General features: G+C 44.9%; 1 protein-coding gene across 3 annotated transcripts in view; it reads right to left on the minus strand.

Moving 5' to 3' along the window:
* Positions 1–2,589: 2,589 nt before the first annotated feature.
* Positions 2,590–16,866, minus strand: part of LOC115112303 (mannosyl-oligosaccharide 1,2-alpha-mannosidase IB) — a 116,397-nt gene continuing 102,120 nt past the window's right edge. For all 3 annotated transcript variants that reach the window (XM_029639300.2, XM_029639290.2, XM_029639280.2), the window contains exons 11-15: positions 14,624–14,739; positions 12,839–13,058; positions 10,734–10,906; positions 5,363–5,478; positions 2,590–5,116 (exon numbers count right to left, since the gene is read on the minus strand). In XM_029639300.2, coding sequence (XP_029495160.2) covers positions 4,984–5,116; positions 5,363–5,478; positions 10,734–10,906; positions 12,839–13,058; positions 14,624–14,739 — 758 coding nt within the window. In that variant the 3' untranslated portion in view covers positions 2,590–4,983. The remainder of the gene's footprint in view (positions 5,117–5,362; positions 5,479–10,733; positions 10,907–12,838; positions 13,059–14,623; positions 14,740–16,866) is intronic.

Below are 16,866 nucleotides of genomic sequence, written 5' to 3' on the forward strand. Positions count from 1 at the left end.
TTGGACGAGGTAATGTTTTGGTACTATGAAGTACCAAGAACGAGATTAGAACCTCATCTTAGAGGTCAAACTGAACGATAATTTATAGCTAATGCTATCTGGCTATGGCATACTCCTCTCTCAAGTAAAAGGCCCTTTGTGAAGTTCCTGAGATCTGTGGTTCGTCATGTGAGTTGAGAGGGGTGTATCTTGGCTATAAAAGATACTATGATTCTTTTGTAAGCACTCAGAATTCATTTATAGACACTGAATTGATCTGAGAGTCAAAGGGCTATGGTGAAGCTCATATAATTAAAGACGAAGTTGAAATATAACTCTGACTTGTGTGTGGTTTGTAAACTCTCCTCATTTAGTAATACAGGAAATTACCATGACATTATACAGACAGGTGTGCGCCTTTCCAAATCACATAATCAATTGAATTTACCATAGGTAGACACCAATCAAGTTGTAGAAACATCTCAAAGATGATCAATGGAAACAGGACGCACCTGAGCTCAGTTTCATGTCTCATAGCAAAGGGTCTGACTACTTATGTATATAAAGGTATTTCTATTTTAGTTTTTTAAAATCTTTATTACCAAACATTTCTATAAACCTGTTTTCACTGTCATTTTGGGGTATTGTGTGTAGATTGATGAGGGATTTTAAAATATTTTTTAGAATAAGGCTGTAAAGTAACAAAATGTGGAAAAAGGGAAGGGGTCTGAATAATTTACAAATGCACTGTACATGTAAAAGAAAAATCTAAATAAAAAAAAAATCATAAAAATCTATAGCCTAGTGCTCGTGTAGCGAAACAACGTAAGCTTGCGAGATCAGGATGGTTAGTACGAGGCAAAAAAAATCTACACCTGAAACAAAAAAAAGCCTGCAGTTGGAAAATCTCACTTGTGTGAAAATAAGAGCAAGGGGTGAACTACTGTATGTATGATGTGCAGAGTGAAATAGGGTTGTTTGCTTGGGACAAGTCTATTTACCCATTCAGATCACTGTAACCTTGGCAGAGTCCCATTCTCGACAGACCTGTCCTGTTCCTCTACACACACACACACACTACCCCCTGCTCCACTCCAGGGTGTGTGCAGATGAAGCAGCCTAGAGGAGCAGGACTGGACAACACAAATATTTCAAATAAACCTATGACAATCTGTTGGACTGATGTGGGCAAATAACCAGCAATAGAAATCAATGTCCAAATATTTTCCCATGCTTTTTTATTACCCACATCCGACTACTCCTTCTTCAGGAGCACATCAGTCCAACAGATCCTTCGAACATAATGGAAATGCTTTCCAGGAACAAAGACGAGGTGAATAGTTGATTTACTGTGTTTTGCTATGCTGTATTATTGCCAGTCCTTTCTGGCCATTTGTAAATGCAGTGATGTTACCGGTATGTCTGTAGTGGGTGCATCTCAATAACTTTAAGTGGCTTAGTTTCTTCTACTGGACAGGCGGAAGCGAAGCGACAGTTTAAAACGCCATAGTGCCTCCACCTGTCCTTTCAGATCAGTGCAGATGAAGAGTGGAAGCCATTTTAGACCATTGAGATGCAGCCTGTGTGTCTGAAGGTCCTAATCTGGAAACCGTCTGACATAAGGGTTCTGCTCAGGTCAGATAGATGTTAGGTGGTCAGGCCCTGCTTTCTGTCTATCCATTCTGGCCTGTCAGCCTGTCACTAAAACTGATGAGACTGATGAGGGGTGGATGAGAGCAGGAGAGTCCGCCATCCCGATCTGGACAGAGGCTGAACAAAATCATTATAGGAAACATTACTGAACTGCTAAAATCACTAATCTGAACAGAAACTAACATCTACATTGGGACTCTCTGCACTGACATTGTATGACTCAATTAAATAGTATAATCACTTGTCTTCCATCGACACCAGTTGTCATGACATCGGTCATGTCATGATTATTTAATCTAGGCTTTGAACAACAGTGGTGGTTGAGTGTAGTGGCGCCAAGCAGACATCCGTCAGAAAGCTGGAGGAAGAGAGGGGGCAGTGTGACATGCCATGGTTTTGTAGGCAGAGGCTGCATGCCAGGGCTGTGAAATAACTGTTCCCTGTAACTGTAGGTCTTCCTACTAAGATAACGTGGAGAGCAGGACAAAAAGACTGGGGCAAAAAGGTCCCAGAACTCAACGTCATCAGACAATACACTAAACGTGTGGAGATGATGTGTGCAGGAGTTCTCTTATAAAGAATTGAACTGTGGAACTCTAATTCCCTGGCGGCACCACGAGACAGAACACAAGTGTGCTCATCTTTTGGGACTGGAATTATAACACCAACCAGTGATCTCTGCCGAGCATCAGATCAAAGTTTTGGTGTTGAACATCTGAAATAGGATGAATCTGTGAAATCAATGAAACCTTATTGTTAAGCCTTAGCTGTTGAATTGATGTTTTGTTAACCAAGGCTGCCCCCTGAGGACAGGAGCTGAAAGAGAAGACGACTTCACCTTCTATAAAGAGGTACAGTAAAAGAGGTGCTGAACACCACAAGCGAACACCTGCATGTAAACCTCATTAGTTACGGGAACAGAATGAACAACAGGTAACAAACATCACCAATACATCGTTTTAGTTATTCTGTTCACTTTTCAGAACATCTTTATTGAATTTGTGTCTCATTTAAACATATTTACATGTCTTTATTTGTTCAGTAAAAATACAAATACAGAACCCTTTTTTTCCTTCAAAATTAACATCCTCACGGCGACTGACAGCGCCAAAGGCCTGGGCTTCCTCCCCAGACAGAAAGCAGTAATGTCAGAGAGTAAGGTGGGGGCAGGGGGGCGAACAGTGATACATATACTTCATAACGTTCTACACCAGTAGGCTGCTGCTACTGCCTCCACCACGAGACGGAGACACTGAGCTGGGGACAGGGGGAGGGATAAGCTGGGGAGAAAGAGACAAATAGAAAATTCTAGGGATATGAAGGAGTAGAAAGGGTGTGACAGAGTAAAAAGAGGCAGAGGAAAAAGGAATGGTGAGATGGTGGGACAGGTGGTACTCAGTTAACACATGAGAAATGAGTGACAGAAACCAACCAATTAGCTAAACAGAGACACACATTGTATGGCTTTATTGATTGGCAAGGTGAGTGGTTCTGTAATCAGCCCATCATCATCGTGTCTCTGCTAGAGGGACAGCAGGGTGTCTCTGCTAGAGGGACAGCAGGGTGTCTCTGCTAGAGGGACAGCAGGGTGTCTCTGCTAGAGGGACAGCAGGGTGTCTCTGCTAGAGGGACAGCAGGGTGGCTCTGCTAGAGGGACAGCAGGGTGGCTCTGCTAGAGGGACAGCAGGGTGGCTCTGCTAGAGGGACAGCAGGGTGGCTTTATAGAAAAGGAACTAGTGTATGAACAACTTTTTGTAAAAAAAATGATATTGAAAAAGCACAGTATTGGTGAAAGGCATCACATAGTAACACTTGATAAGGCTTTAAATAAATGTAAAGGTCCAACAAAAATGTTTTTCTTTCTTTCAGGGTACCCTTCTATTTCCTAGTGTTACCTTCAGCCCCCTAAACCATTCCCCTCCACATCCACACACCAATCACAGATTCATAACTGAACGCAGCAGACTTCCTTGCGTTCCATCTGCTGTTGCAGAAACCACATTCACACAAAACACAATAGATCCATTTAGAACACACAAGTCCATAGAGAATGAATGGCATAACATTCAACATACACTCATTGCACAGGTGACTGAGGCCAAGTCCTAATTTGTGAGTGGTGATTAGGATAAGAAGAAGAAACAGTTTGGGTAGAATCCTATCAGCAGGGTGAGGAGTTGTTCCTGAAGAGTAACAACTCCAGGCCCAACCCATCAGTGGCAGTGCAACACTATGGGTCCATGTTAAAGACACAGGGATTATAAATGGAGGGCTTTGTGTCTTCAGCTCCGACAGTGGTGTAACTCTTTTCCCTCTTAGTAATACAAACAACAAAGTGCATAACAATTTATCTATAGGGGCCATTTAATCAGCAGACAGAAAACACTACCAAAACAAGCCTTGTCCCAATCTGCCTGTGGAGTGGTAGTGATTTATGGAAAAGACAGGAACGGAAGTTTACCAGGCTAGAAAGGCGTGATTGGAGAAGTGAAGAATGACAAGAAAAAGAAGATGGAGGGAGTTGGAATGGTGTGGTAAGACGAGGTAGAGATGCAGCATCGGTTGAATAGCAGCAACAACATGAGGCCAGGCTAAGCTACGTCACCTGCTAATCATAAGGGATGGAAGGAGAGGGCGATACAGAGGGAGAGAGAGAGTGTGTGTGTGACAGAAAGAGCAGAAAGTATACAGAAACGGCAGAATGTAGCATAGAGAATGCTATTGAAAATAGTTCCATATCCCCGGTCCACTTTTCAAAGGTTCCAGGAGGGTAGGCATGAAGCCGTTGCTCCCATCCACAAAGTGACACAGACAGTTCCAGGTCAAAGTTCAGAGTAAGACAGGAAATGGCAGAAGGACTAGGACGGTCGCAGTCTGTCGTGTCCCCGCCAATCAGCATCCAGGACACAAAATGACAAAAGAAAACAAACCCCATAGATCCCATAGTCTTCGGTTTGACTGTCAGTCTGTCGGTCTGTCTGAAACATACACATCCCTTCAGAGGAAGGTCCATCTGTCTGTTTGTTCTGACACTGTCTTGCTCCTGTGTGCGTCCATTAAGAGACAGTTTGGCCAAAACAAATCAAGCTTCCTGATTGTGGCTCTGTGTTTCAACAAAAAAGTAACGACGAATAGGAGGACTTCCCAGCCAATCACAAAAGTCGAACGCACCCTCCATCCTGACGAAAAGCAGAGAGAGCTATAGAAAGAGTACGAGCCAGAGAATGAAAGGAGAGCGAGCGAGAAAGGCTATTGTTTCAGTGACCTCCACTCTGCAGTGGTCTGAGCGCTCTCCTTCTGCAGTCTGTAGCAGTGAGAGAAAGAGATGGAGGCAGGCAGGGCCACTGGTCTCTACCGCTGGGCCTGGCTCCCTGGGAGGGTGAGGTTGGCCAGGTGCAGTACCGGCAGGGGGTGGGCCTCCGTGTTGAACACCCAGCTCTCCAAAGGCATCAGGTCATCACTGGAGAACAACAGGTACAGATACCTGGAGAAGAGAGAAGGAGGGAAAGAGAAGGGAGAGCAGACAATATTCAGCTGCTATATTCTGTTCATCAGTGCTGTAGTAGTATTTGTGAACAAAATCAACCAGAGCGACCAGCAGGGGGGAGCAGAGCACACAGTTCCAGTGCATTCTGGGGGCTGCCAGGACATCCCCATTTCATACCAACTGGATGTGAATGAACAGAACACAGAGGAGCAGTAAAGGAGCAGCAAATGGAGGAAGACTTACTTGAGCGTCTCGGCCAGGAAGAAGCTCTGCTGGACATCGTCGTAGGTTGGGTTGGACGAGTAGACGTCCTTGACCCCAGAAAATCCACCGCTGACCCTGCAGTACTTATCAATGGCCTGGAGGGGGAGACCGAGAGCAGCACTTAATTACCACACACTTACATCGCAGTCACTTACATCGCAGTCACTTACATCGCAGTCACTTACATCGCAGTCACTTACATCGCAGTCACTTACATCGCAGTCACTTACATCGCAGTCACTTACATCGCAGTCACTTACATCGCAGTCACTTACATCGCAGTCACTTACAACACAGTCACTTACAACACAGTCACTTACAACACAGTCACTTACAACACAGTCACTTACAACACAGTCACTTACAACACAGTCACTTACAATTTAGTCAGGAGATGGGTAGACTCTTATCCCATTAAAACACTGTGTTTAAGGGTTGGAGGAGACATTCTAGACATCACCACTCTAGTCTAAACTGGGTATGTGATGAATAACATTTGATTTCAAATCGCTTTGTTTTAATTGAGATTTTAAGGGAATGCCTCCGCCTGTGACCTCAGTCAACGCGCTAGAGCTGTGATTTTACAAGGCACAGAGTATTTACTTTCTGAAGTGTCCAGACAGAGTTAATCAGTTGTCTTTTTAAAAATCTCTTTGTCCCTCTGCACCGTATCAGGTGTAATTCAAGGGAGGGTAAATATGGTGGATCTGTTAACTGACACAGTAACTGGTCTTGTTCTCTCTTAATGCCCCTCTATTAGTCAGTAGCAGTCAGCAGAATCTCTCTGAAGGAGATAAACTATTTTACATTTTTCATGGACCACCGCATCCGATGTGTGTGTTTGTCCTTCTGCACACACACACACACACACACCCTCTGTACTTCAGGCCTGGGCACAACCACATATGCGCATCCAAACTAACCAGCCACACGCACACCTGAACTAGAATCCAGTCCTAATACCATCTGGGTTAATAAAGTGTGTGAGTGTCTCTCTTCTACCTGGAGAAGGGTGTGTGTGTGTGTGTGTACAGCTGCTCTCTACTGGGCTCATTTCACAGGGCCATGCACGACAACAGCTGGGCCAACAAACCTCAACACACATGACTCGCACACGCTTAGACGAAGTAGGATGAAGTTGCCCCTAGACAATGATCTTAGATGTTCTCACTAATGGTCAAGCTTAGGACTTAGGAAGGTAAGTTGCCTACTACACAGAGCCTCAGGTAAAATAGTAGTGTGCGTGACATCAAACAGGAGCTGATGTGATGGTGTAGGAGCACTAGAGACATGTAGGGAGATCAAACTGTATAGAACTGTCAGGTGATTTTCACAAGGGGAGAAAAAACAAGACGGGGGCAGAAAGAGGTAGAGAGAGAGGGAAGCAGGGAGGGGTAAGAGAGGGGAGAGGAAAGAGCATGTAAGACAGAGAAAGAGAGGAAAGAAGAGAGCGTAAGAGGAGAGGAGAGAGCATGTAAGACAGAGGAAGAGAGGAAAGGAGAGAGCGTAAGAGGGGAGGAGAGGAAAGGAGAGAGTGTAAGAGGAGAGGAGAGAGCATGTAAGACAGAGGAAGAGAGGAAAGAAGAGAGCGTAAGAGGAGAGGAAAGGAGAGAGTGTAAGAGGGGAGGAAAGGAGAGAGCATGTAAGACAGAGGAAGAGAGGAAAGAAGAGAGCGTAAGAGGAGAGGAGAGAGCATGTAAGACAGAGGAAGAGAGGAAAGGAGAGAGCGTAAGAGGAGAGGAAAGGAGAGAGCGTAAGAGGAGAGGAAAGGAGAGAGCGTAAGAGGAGAGGAAAGGAGAGAGCGTAAGAGGAGAGGAAAGGAGAGAGCGTAAGAGGAGAGGAAAGGAGAGAGCATGTAAGACAGAGGAAGAGAGGAAAGAAGAGAGCGTAAGAGGGGAGGAGAGAGCATGTAAGACAGATGAAGAGAGGAAAGGAGAGAGTGTAAGAGGGGAGGAGAGGAGAGAGCATGTAAGACAGAGGAAGAGAGGAAAGAAGAGAGCGTAAGAGGAGAGAGCATGTAAGACAGAGGAAGAGAGGAAAGGAGAGAGCGTAAGAGGGGAGGAGAGGAAAGGAGAGAGCGTAAGAGGGGAAGAGAGGAAAAGAGTAGAAGTAGGAGGAGAGGAGAGAGCATAAGAGGAGAGGAAAGGAGAGAGCGTAAGAGAGAAGAGAGCGGAAGAGGAGAGAAAAGGAGAGAGTAAGAGAGGGGAGGAGAAGAGGAAAGAAAAGGAGAGAGCGTAAGAGGAGAGAGGAGGAGAGCGTAAGAGGAGAAAAGGAGAGAGAGCGTAAGAGAGGAAAGGAGAGAGAGCGTAAGAGAGGAAAGGAGAGAGAGCATGTAAGAGGAGAGGAGAGAGCATGTAAGAGGAAAGGAGAGAGAGCATGTAAGAGGAGAGGAAAGGAGAGAGCGTAAGAGGAGAGGAAAGGAGAGAGCGTAAGAGGAGAGGAAGAGAGGAAAGGAGAGAGCGTAAGAGGAGAGGAAGAGAGGAAAGGAGAGAGCGTAAGAGGAGAGGAAAGGAGAGAGCGTAAGAGGAGAGGAAAGGAGAGAGCGTAAGAGGAGAGGAAAGGAGAGAGAGCGTAAGAGGAAAGGAGAGAGAGCGTAAGAGAGGAAAGGAGAGAGAGCGTAAGAGAGGAAAGGAGAGAGAGCGTAAGAGAGGAAAGGAGAGAGAGCGTAAGAGAGGAAAGGAGAGAGAGCGTAAGAGAGGAAAGGAGAGAGAGCGTAAGAGAGGAAAGGAGAGAGAGCGTAAGAGGAGAGGAGAGAGCATGTAAGACAGGAAAGGAGAGAGAGCATGTAAGAGGAGAGGAAAGGAGAGAGCGTAAGAGGAGAGGAAGAGAGGAAAGGAGAGAGCGTAAGAGGAGAGGAAAGGAGAGAGAGCGTAAGAGGAGAGGAAAGGAGAGAGAGCGTAAGAGAGGAAAGGAGAGAGAGCGTAAGAGGAGGAAAGGAGAGAGCGTAAGAGGAGGAAAGGAGAGAGCGTAAGAGGAGAGGAAAGGAGAGAGCGTAAGAGGAGAGGAAAGGAGAGAGAGCGTAAGAGGAGAGGAGAGAGAGCGTAAGAGAGGAAAGGAGAGAGAGCGTAAGAGGAGGAAAGGAGAGAGCGTAAGAGGAGAGGAAATGAGAGAGCATAAGACAGAGGAAGAGAGGAAAGGAGAGAGCGTAAGAGGGGAGGAGAGAGCATGTAAGACAGAGGAAAAGAGGAAAGGAGAGAGTGTAAGAGGGGAGGAGAGGAGAGAGCATGTAAGACAGAGGAAGAGAGGACAGAAGAGAGCGTAAGAGGAGAGGAGAGAGCATGTAAGACAGAGGAAGAGAGGAAAGGAGAGAGCGTAAGAGGGGAGGAAAGGAGAGAGCATGTAAGACAGAGGAAGAGAGGAAAGGAGAGAGTGTAAGAGGGGAGGAGAGGAGAGAGCATGTAAGACAGAGGAAGAGAGGAAAGAAGAGAGCGTAAGAGGAGAGGAGAGAGCATGTAAGACAGAGGAAGAGAGGAAAGGAGAGAGCGTAAGAGGGGAGGAGAGGAGAGCGTAAGAGGGGAAGAGAGGAAAGTAGAGAGAAAGAGGGGAAGAGAGGAAAGGAGAGAGAAACAGGGGAAGAGAGGAAAAGAGTAGAAGTAGGAGGAGAGGAGAGAGCGTAAGAGGAGAGGAAAGGAGAGAGCGGAAGAGAGAAGAAGAAAAGAGAGCGGAAGAAGAAAAGAGAGCGGAAGAAGAAAAGAGAGCGGAAGAAGAAAAGAGAGCGGAAGAGGAGAGAAAAGGAGAGAGTAAGAGAGGGGAGGAGAAGAGGAGAAAAGGAGAGAGAGCGTAAGAGAGGAAAGGAGAGAGAGCGTAAGAGAGGAAAGGAGAGAGAGCGTAAGAGAGGAAAGGAGAGAGAGCGTAAGAGAGGAAAGGAGAGAGAGCGTAAGAGAGGAAAGGAGAGAGAGCGTAAGAGAGGAAAGGAGAGAGAGCGTAAGAGAGGACAGGAGAGCGTAAGAGAGGACAGGAGAGCGTAAGAGAGAAAAGGAGAGAGCGTAAGAGAGAGAAAAGGAGAGAGCGTAAGAGAGAGAAAAGGAGAGAGCGTAAGAGAGAGAAAAGGAGAGAGCGTAAGAGAGAGAAAAGGAGAGAGCGTAAGAGAGAGAAAAGGAGAGAGCGTAAGAGGAAACGAGAGAGCGTAAGAGGAAAGGAGAGAGCGTAAGAGGAAAGGAGAGAGCGTAAGAGGAAAGGAGAGAGCGTAAGAGGAAAGGAGAGAGCATAAGAGGAAAGGAGAGAGCATAAGAGGAAAGGAGAGAGCATAAGAGAGTAGGAGGAAAGGAGAGAGCGTATGAGGAAATGAGAGAGCGTAAGAGAGGAGGGAAAAGGAGCGATTAAGAGGAGAGAGAGCGTAAGAGGAGGAGGAGGAACGGAGAGAGCATAGGAGAGAGGAGGAGAGGAAAGGAGAGAGTGTAAGAGGAGGAAAGGAGAGAGCAAGTGGAGAGGAAAGGAGAGAGTAGGAGGAAAGGAAAGAGCGTAAGAGCAGATAACAGGAGAGGGCATGAGAGGAAAGGAGAGAGCGTAAGAGGAAAGGAGAGCGCGTAAGAGGAAAGGAAGGAGAGCGCGTAAGAGGAAAGGAGAGCGCGTAAGAGGAAAGGAGAGCGCGTAAGAGGAAAGGAGAGCGCGTAAGAGGAAAGGAGAGCGCGTAAAAAGGAGAACGCGTAAGAGGAAAGGAGAGCGCGTAAGAGGAAAGGAGAGCGCGTAAGAGAGGAGAGGAAAGGAGAGAGATGTGCATGGTGCACAGGAGCAGTCGAGGTTAGAACAAAGAAGAGAACTCCCTCATCTCCACTCAGTCACTCAGGCTGAGGGAGGCTGCATTCAGACCCACATCAGCTCTTAAGAGCACCAACACAAACACACAGGAACAGATCGAGAGAGGGGAAACAGGAGAGGAGATAAGTGAGGAGGGGGGAGAGGGAGAGGAGAATAGAGCGACAGAGGGAGATAAGACAGGTGAATGGTGGCGAGAAGGAGATGAGTGATTGAGTGAAAAATGAGAGCAGAGTGATTGAGTGGTTGACGAGGGAGGATGAAGAGAAAGCAGAGGTAGAAGAGTGTTTCACTTTGACCTTTGAAAATAAAAGAAAGAGGACTATAACTGGAGAGAAAAAATGAGAAAATTGAGTTCTCTGTTCTCAAGTAGCATTAGTAGTCTGTTGTGTGTTGATACTCTGATCCGCCCTCTTTTTTAAGTTACAAAGGGTCCATGCACTTATCCAATTCTTTCAGATGTACACTGGTGCAGAGAAGGTACTGCTAGGGGTCAGGAGGTGATAGGGGATTGGGCATGATGGATAAGTAAAAGCATAAGGGCAATATCATAGTAGTAATAGTAATAGTTTGGAGTGATTTTCCAGTGGCTCACCTGTGCTGCTTCCCAGCCCCACTGCCTGTACTTGGGGTCGTGGGTGAACCTCCACATGTACCAGTAGGTCTCGATGACCTCTGGCCTCAGGATGTAGTACTTCTCATTCTGACGTACTGCCACTGCCTCCAGACCACTGTCAAACTTAAAGGCCTCTGGACCCAGCTTCAACACTACAGAGAGAGGGAGGGATATTCAATAACCATTGATTTTCCTGGTTTAGCATAAGAACACAACATACTTCCTGCCAATGAAACATTTAGAGTAATAGGAGCAGATTACAGTGATCAAGTAGTAGCCAGGAGACTTATGACAGATTTGTTCTGCACGCCTTGTCACTGTGGATGGGAACCAGAGACCACTGGATTCAGGTTGCAAAGGGTCGGAAACTTTCCAGAAATGTTGGAAATTCATTAAAAATCCTACAATGTGATTTTCTGGATTTTTTCTCTCTCGTTTTGTCTGTCATAGTTGAAGTGTACCTATGATGAAAATTACAGGCCTCTCTCATCTTTTTAAGTGGGAGAACTTGCACAATTGGTGGCTGATTAAATACTTTTTTGCCCCACTGTATGTGAAGGGTCATCAAGCTATCGCAGCAATCTACCTCACCAAGCAAAGTGAGAAGAATAAGAGCACCACATTGAAGCTTCCCAGCAACACCCATTGGGGTGGTGTTGTCACCATGTTTGACATCTCCTGGAGGGAAAGGAGTCTCTCCAAGAAATGGCCATATCACAGTCTGCCGATATAGACAGCCCAATCAAGAGGATCCTCCTGGATGAAGTACTTTGGGAGAGAGGGTAAGCAGCCTGAAACCTATAGCAGTAGCCATTGTACGGATTGAGGGAGACAATGCCATCCTGTCTGCTATTCAGACTCTGCTTGCCCACTTCACTGTTGCTCCAAGCAGTTCTGAAATGCAACAAAAAGTGTGAAGACTTCTGCCTGAAGCCCATACATGCCGCAGCGTACATGTTGGACCCCAAGTATGCTGGCAAGAGCATCCTGTCTGGTGCAGAGATCAACAAGGCCTATGGTATCATAACTACCGTGTCTCGCCACCTTGGCCTGGATGAGAAAGAGGTTCTTGGCAGTCTGGCAAAGTACACTTCCAAGCAAGGACTTTGGGATGGAGATACAATATGACAGTCGTGCCAACATATCTCATCAGCCAACTGGTGGAAGGGACTTTGTGGATCTGAGAATCTTTCCCCTGTTGACTACATCATCCTCGAAATCCCACCAACATCAGCCGCCTCAGAGCACAGCTGGTCCTTGTTTGGGAACACACACACCAAAGCACAACAGGCTGACCAGAACAAGGGTTGAAACATTGGTGGCCATTCGGGCAAATTTGAGGCTTTTTGAGCCTGACAACAAGCCATCCTCAACAAGGTTTGAAAGTGACTGAAGATGAGACTGATGTTCAAGAGGTGGACATTGAGGACGTCCAGGGAGAAGACATGGAAGCCTGAGAGGAAGACAACCAAAGCTTTAGTTTCTAGACTATCATTTTACAGATGCATGTTGAAAACGTTTCTCAGAGACGCGATGGATCATTGGGAATCATTCAATATTCCCTTTCTTTTGTTGTTCAGTAAAATCATCCCATGTGAAGAGTCAACTCATTTAATTAAAGTTCAATTCGAAACTAATTTATTTATTTATTTCTATTGGAAGGATTTAATAAATTTGCAATTATGTCTACTTACGATAAGGTAAAAGGTTTATGTTTGTCTCCATTTGATATGGTAAATATACCCAATGTAAAAAAACATCTACATTTAAGTGATATTAATATTAATTTGCATATATTTTTGTTAATTCCCATATATTCCCATTAATTCCCACGGAAAGTTTCCACCTCTGAATATTCCCCAAAATGTGCAACCCTACGCTGGATGAAACTACGAAATATCATCAGTCAAACCTTACTTCCAGGAAGTTCAGCCAGTTCCAATGGTAACCTCACTTAAAAAAACAACACATTATCCTAAACTCACACTAAATCTGACTCAACATCAGGGAACAACTCAAATCCATAGTACCAAGACCACTCCAAGTTACCATTTATATCTAAACTATGTTTAGATGTGTCTCACCGGTGCGGTCGTAGGACTCGTGGCAGGTGTGTGCGATCTCAGCTCCCAGCTGTAGGTAGTGTCCAGCCTTGTCGTCAGGCGAGCCGTCGGCCCCCAGAGCGAACATTCCACCGGCAAAGCACGTCAGGTGACCCATCTTCCTCTCCAGGTGGCCGTTCTTCCACTCTCCGATGAACGTCAGGCCGCCGTTGGACTTACGGATCAGGTGACGCTCGATGGCCTGGAGGGGGGTCGGGAAAGGGTGTGGGTGGTGGTAGGAGAGCAAGGTGCGTGTTTAGGGAGGAGGGTGTGTGTGTGGTAATGGTAGAAGGGGTAGGTGTGTGTATGAAGCAGAGAGAGATAAAGGACAGGTACTTTTTTTGTTCCTGTCACTGTGCCAGGGACTATGTTGTCTAAGTGTCCTCAGCTCCAGTCCTTGAGAGCAGCAGCAGAATCTGCTGTTCTCCTCTCCCTGACAGCAACTGTACCTGATCAATCAACATCAATAACTGGCCATAAAGTCCAGGCATCTGCTTACTGTTAACTAAATCACACACTGAATAAAAGGCAAACATGGAACTCAGTTGACCCTGCAGTTAACTTCTCTGGGAATAGTGGGACGCTAGCGTCCTACCTCGACAACAGCCAGTGAAATTGCAGGGCGCCAAATTCAAACAGAAATCTCATAATTAAAATTCCTCAAATATACAAGTATTATACACCATTTTAAAGATAAACTTATTTTTAATCCAAACACAGTGTCTGATTTCAAAAAGGCTTTTACCGCGAAAGCACACCACGCGATTATGTTAAGACAGCCTAGGGACAAAAAAATACATTTTCAAGCCAAGGAGAGGACTCACAAAAGTCAGAAATAGCAATTCAATTAATCACTTACCTTTGATGATCTTCATCTGGTGGCACTCCCAGGACTCCCTGTTACACAATAAATGTTTGTTTTGTTCAATAAAGTCCCTCTTTGTCCAAATACCTCCGTTTTGTTCGCACGTTTAGTTCAGTAATCCAAAGGCAAAAAGCGCGCTCACAACATCCAGACAAAAAGTCAAAAAAAGTTCCATTAAAGTTCGTAGAAACATGTCAAACGATGTTTCTAATCAATCCTTAGGATCTTTTTATCATAAATATTCAATAATATTTCAACCGGACAATACCGTTTTCATGAGAAAGGAAAGAACGAACGGCGCGCTCACGGCCACACGTGATAAACAACTCATAGCTTTCAGCAGAGCCACTTACTCTGAGTGGTCTTATTCTCTCCACTTTCACAATTGAAGCCTGAAACAAGTTCTAAAGACTGTTGACATCTACTGGAAGCCATAGAAAGTGCAATCTGACCCCACAGACACTGGATAGGCATTCACTTAAAACTTTAGAATTCCCACTTCCTGGTTGGATTTTTCTCAATTTTCACCTGCCATATGAGTTCTGTTATACTCACAGACATTATTTTAACAGTTTTGGAAACTTTAGAGTGTTTTCTATCCAAATCTACCAATGCACATCCTATCTTCTGGGCCTGAGTAACAGGCAGTTTACTCTGGGCACGCTTTTCATCCAAACTTCCCAATGCTACCCCCTCTCCCAATGAAGTTAAAGGACTTTGAGGAGTTGAGGAACAATCCTAACTATCTGGCCTGAAGGATATAGAGCAAGGGAGTTGCTATTTCAGTGAAGGCTAGATGGAGTTGAAACACAGCTGTGTGTTTGCCAATCAAAGCCATCTCTATGGAGACCAGGTAAGGGAAGCCAGTCTCCATGGAGACCAGATAAAGGTGTGGTGCGTACCTCGATAGCGTCGTCGTAGGTCTTGCGTGCCTCTGTGTCAGTCTTGTCTGACATGAGCCAGGCCTTCAGCAGGTACTCATAGAAACTGTCCCCCAGACCTCCAACTGATGTGTGGTCTACAGGGGGAGGGGCGGAGAGAGAGAAGAACAAGAGAGGGAGGGACGGGAGAAAGATAAGTGTTTGGGGAAAGGGACAAAGCAAGGGAGAGCGAGAGAGAAAGAAGAAAAGATGGAGGTAGTCAGAGGGACAAAAAGATAATTATTCATTGGATGATGTTTTCTTCAAAACTCCAACCAAAACTCTTCAGTAGGGGTTTTAAGTTTGAACCAGAGTCAACACTATTCTTCAGTAGGGGTTTTAAGTTACAGCAACAAAACAGCTATGGAGATTATTTCCCCGTTTTACAGTATGATGGCAGAGACTAGATGATTTGGGTTGTTTACTTTCTCCCTGATGTACTACTTAAAGACCCCCGTGTCGTAGTAAAAATTGATTCAGACTTTCTAGCTGGCCTAAAAAAGGGACACATTACAGTGAGCAGGAGAATGTGCCAAATCTCACTCAGCAAGAGGACACAGATGGGTAGGCACACACACCCACGCATATACACACACGCGCATATACGCACACACATCCCACCACATGCATGCATGCACCCACACAGTCTCTCTCTCTTAATCTGTCACAGACTACCCGAGCCATGATTCTGCAGTATTAAACAATGTCGTAGTTTCAGTATTAGAGCCAAGACACTCAAAGAGTACAGTGTTCTCCATGAGGCCCGACTCTGTTAATAACCTCTTGAAACTAGGGGGCATTATTTTTAATTTTGGAAAAATAACGTTCCCAAAGTAAACCGCCTATTTCTCAGGACCAGATGCTAGAATATGCATATAATTGACAGCTTAGGATAGAAAACACTGTAAAAATATTGTCTGTGAGTATAACATAACTGATATTGCAGGCAGAATCCTGAGAAAAATCCAATAAGGAAGTGACTCTTATTTTGAAACCCCTGTCTTTCTATGCATCCCTATTGCCCATGGAAAGGGATATCAACCAGATTCCTTTTTCTGTGGCTTCCTTAAGCTTCAGTTGTTAGCCATGAGGGACTTAAAAGAAAATTCAACCCAAAAATGATCCATTTGTTTCATTAGTCCATTGTTGACATAGTCCCAAAATGTTTTTCTTGTCAGTATTCAAGTTAAGACATGTAACTTTCAAAACAAATAAAAATCCTCCCCATATGATGGAAAATGCAGCATCACATCATACAGGGACGATTTCTGTATTTTGAAAGATAAATAACTTGAAAGTATATTTTGGTATTTGTTTCAAGTCCCTCCCTGCTGGCTAACAACTGAAGTTAAACAGAGTCAGGCATCAAGGGGAGATCACAGTACTCTGAGTGTCATGGCTCTGCTACTGGCACCTGCTACCATACCCCATTCAAAGGCACTTCAATCTTTTGTCTTGCCCATTTACCCTCTGAATGGCACAATCCATGCATTAATTGTCCCAAGGCATGCAAATGCTTCTTTAACCTGTCTCCTCCTAGTCATCTACACGGATTGGATTTTAACAAGTGGCATCAATAAGGGAGCATAGCTTTCACGTGATCAGTCTGTCATGGAAAGATTCCTAATATTTTGTATACGCAGTACATACATCTATATACAGTTGAAGTCAGAAGTTTACATACACTTAGGTTGGAGTCATGAAAACTCGTTTTTCAACCACTCCACAAATTTCTTGTTAACCTCTCTGGTACAAGTGGGACGCTAGCTTCCCACCTCGACAAGAGCCAGTGAAATTGCAGAGCGCCAAATTCAAATACAGAAATACTCACTATAAAAATGTAGAAAAAATACAAGTATTTTACATAGGTTTAAAGATGAACTTCTTGTGAATCCAACCACGGTGTATGTAAACTTCAACTGTAAATAGTAAAGTACAGATACCTTAAAAACGAATTTTAGTACTTTTACACCACTGGCCCAGAGGAGAGCGAGAGAGGAGCTGAAGAGACTCAGACAAAGTAAAATATGTTTTTTGATGCAAATAGCAGTGGGGGATTGGTGTGCTCCTGGCAAAATGAAGAGAACAGGGAATTTGCAATGAATAATTAATTCTCATACGGAGGGTCAGAGATCGAGAGAAAAAGAGAGAAATGCCAAATGCAAGCAACCTTGGAAAGAGGTATACACTGTAGAGGGCACAGTGTGTTTGTGTGCATGCAAGTG

Source organism: Oncorhynchus nerka, linkage group LG3 (genome assembly GCF_034236695.1).
Source record: "Oncorhynchus nerka isolate Pitt River linkage group LG3, Oner_Uvic_2.0, whole genome shotgun sequence".
NCBI lineage: Eukaryota > Metazoa > Chordata > Actinopteri > Salmoniformes > Salmonidae > Oncorhynchus > Oncorhynchus nerka.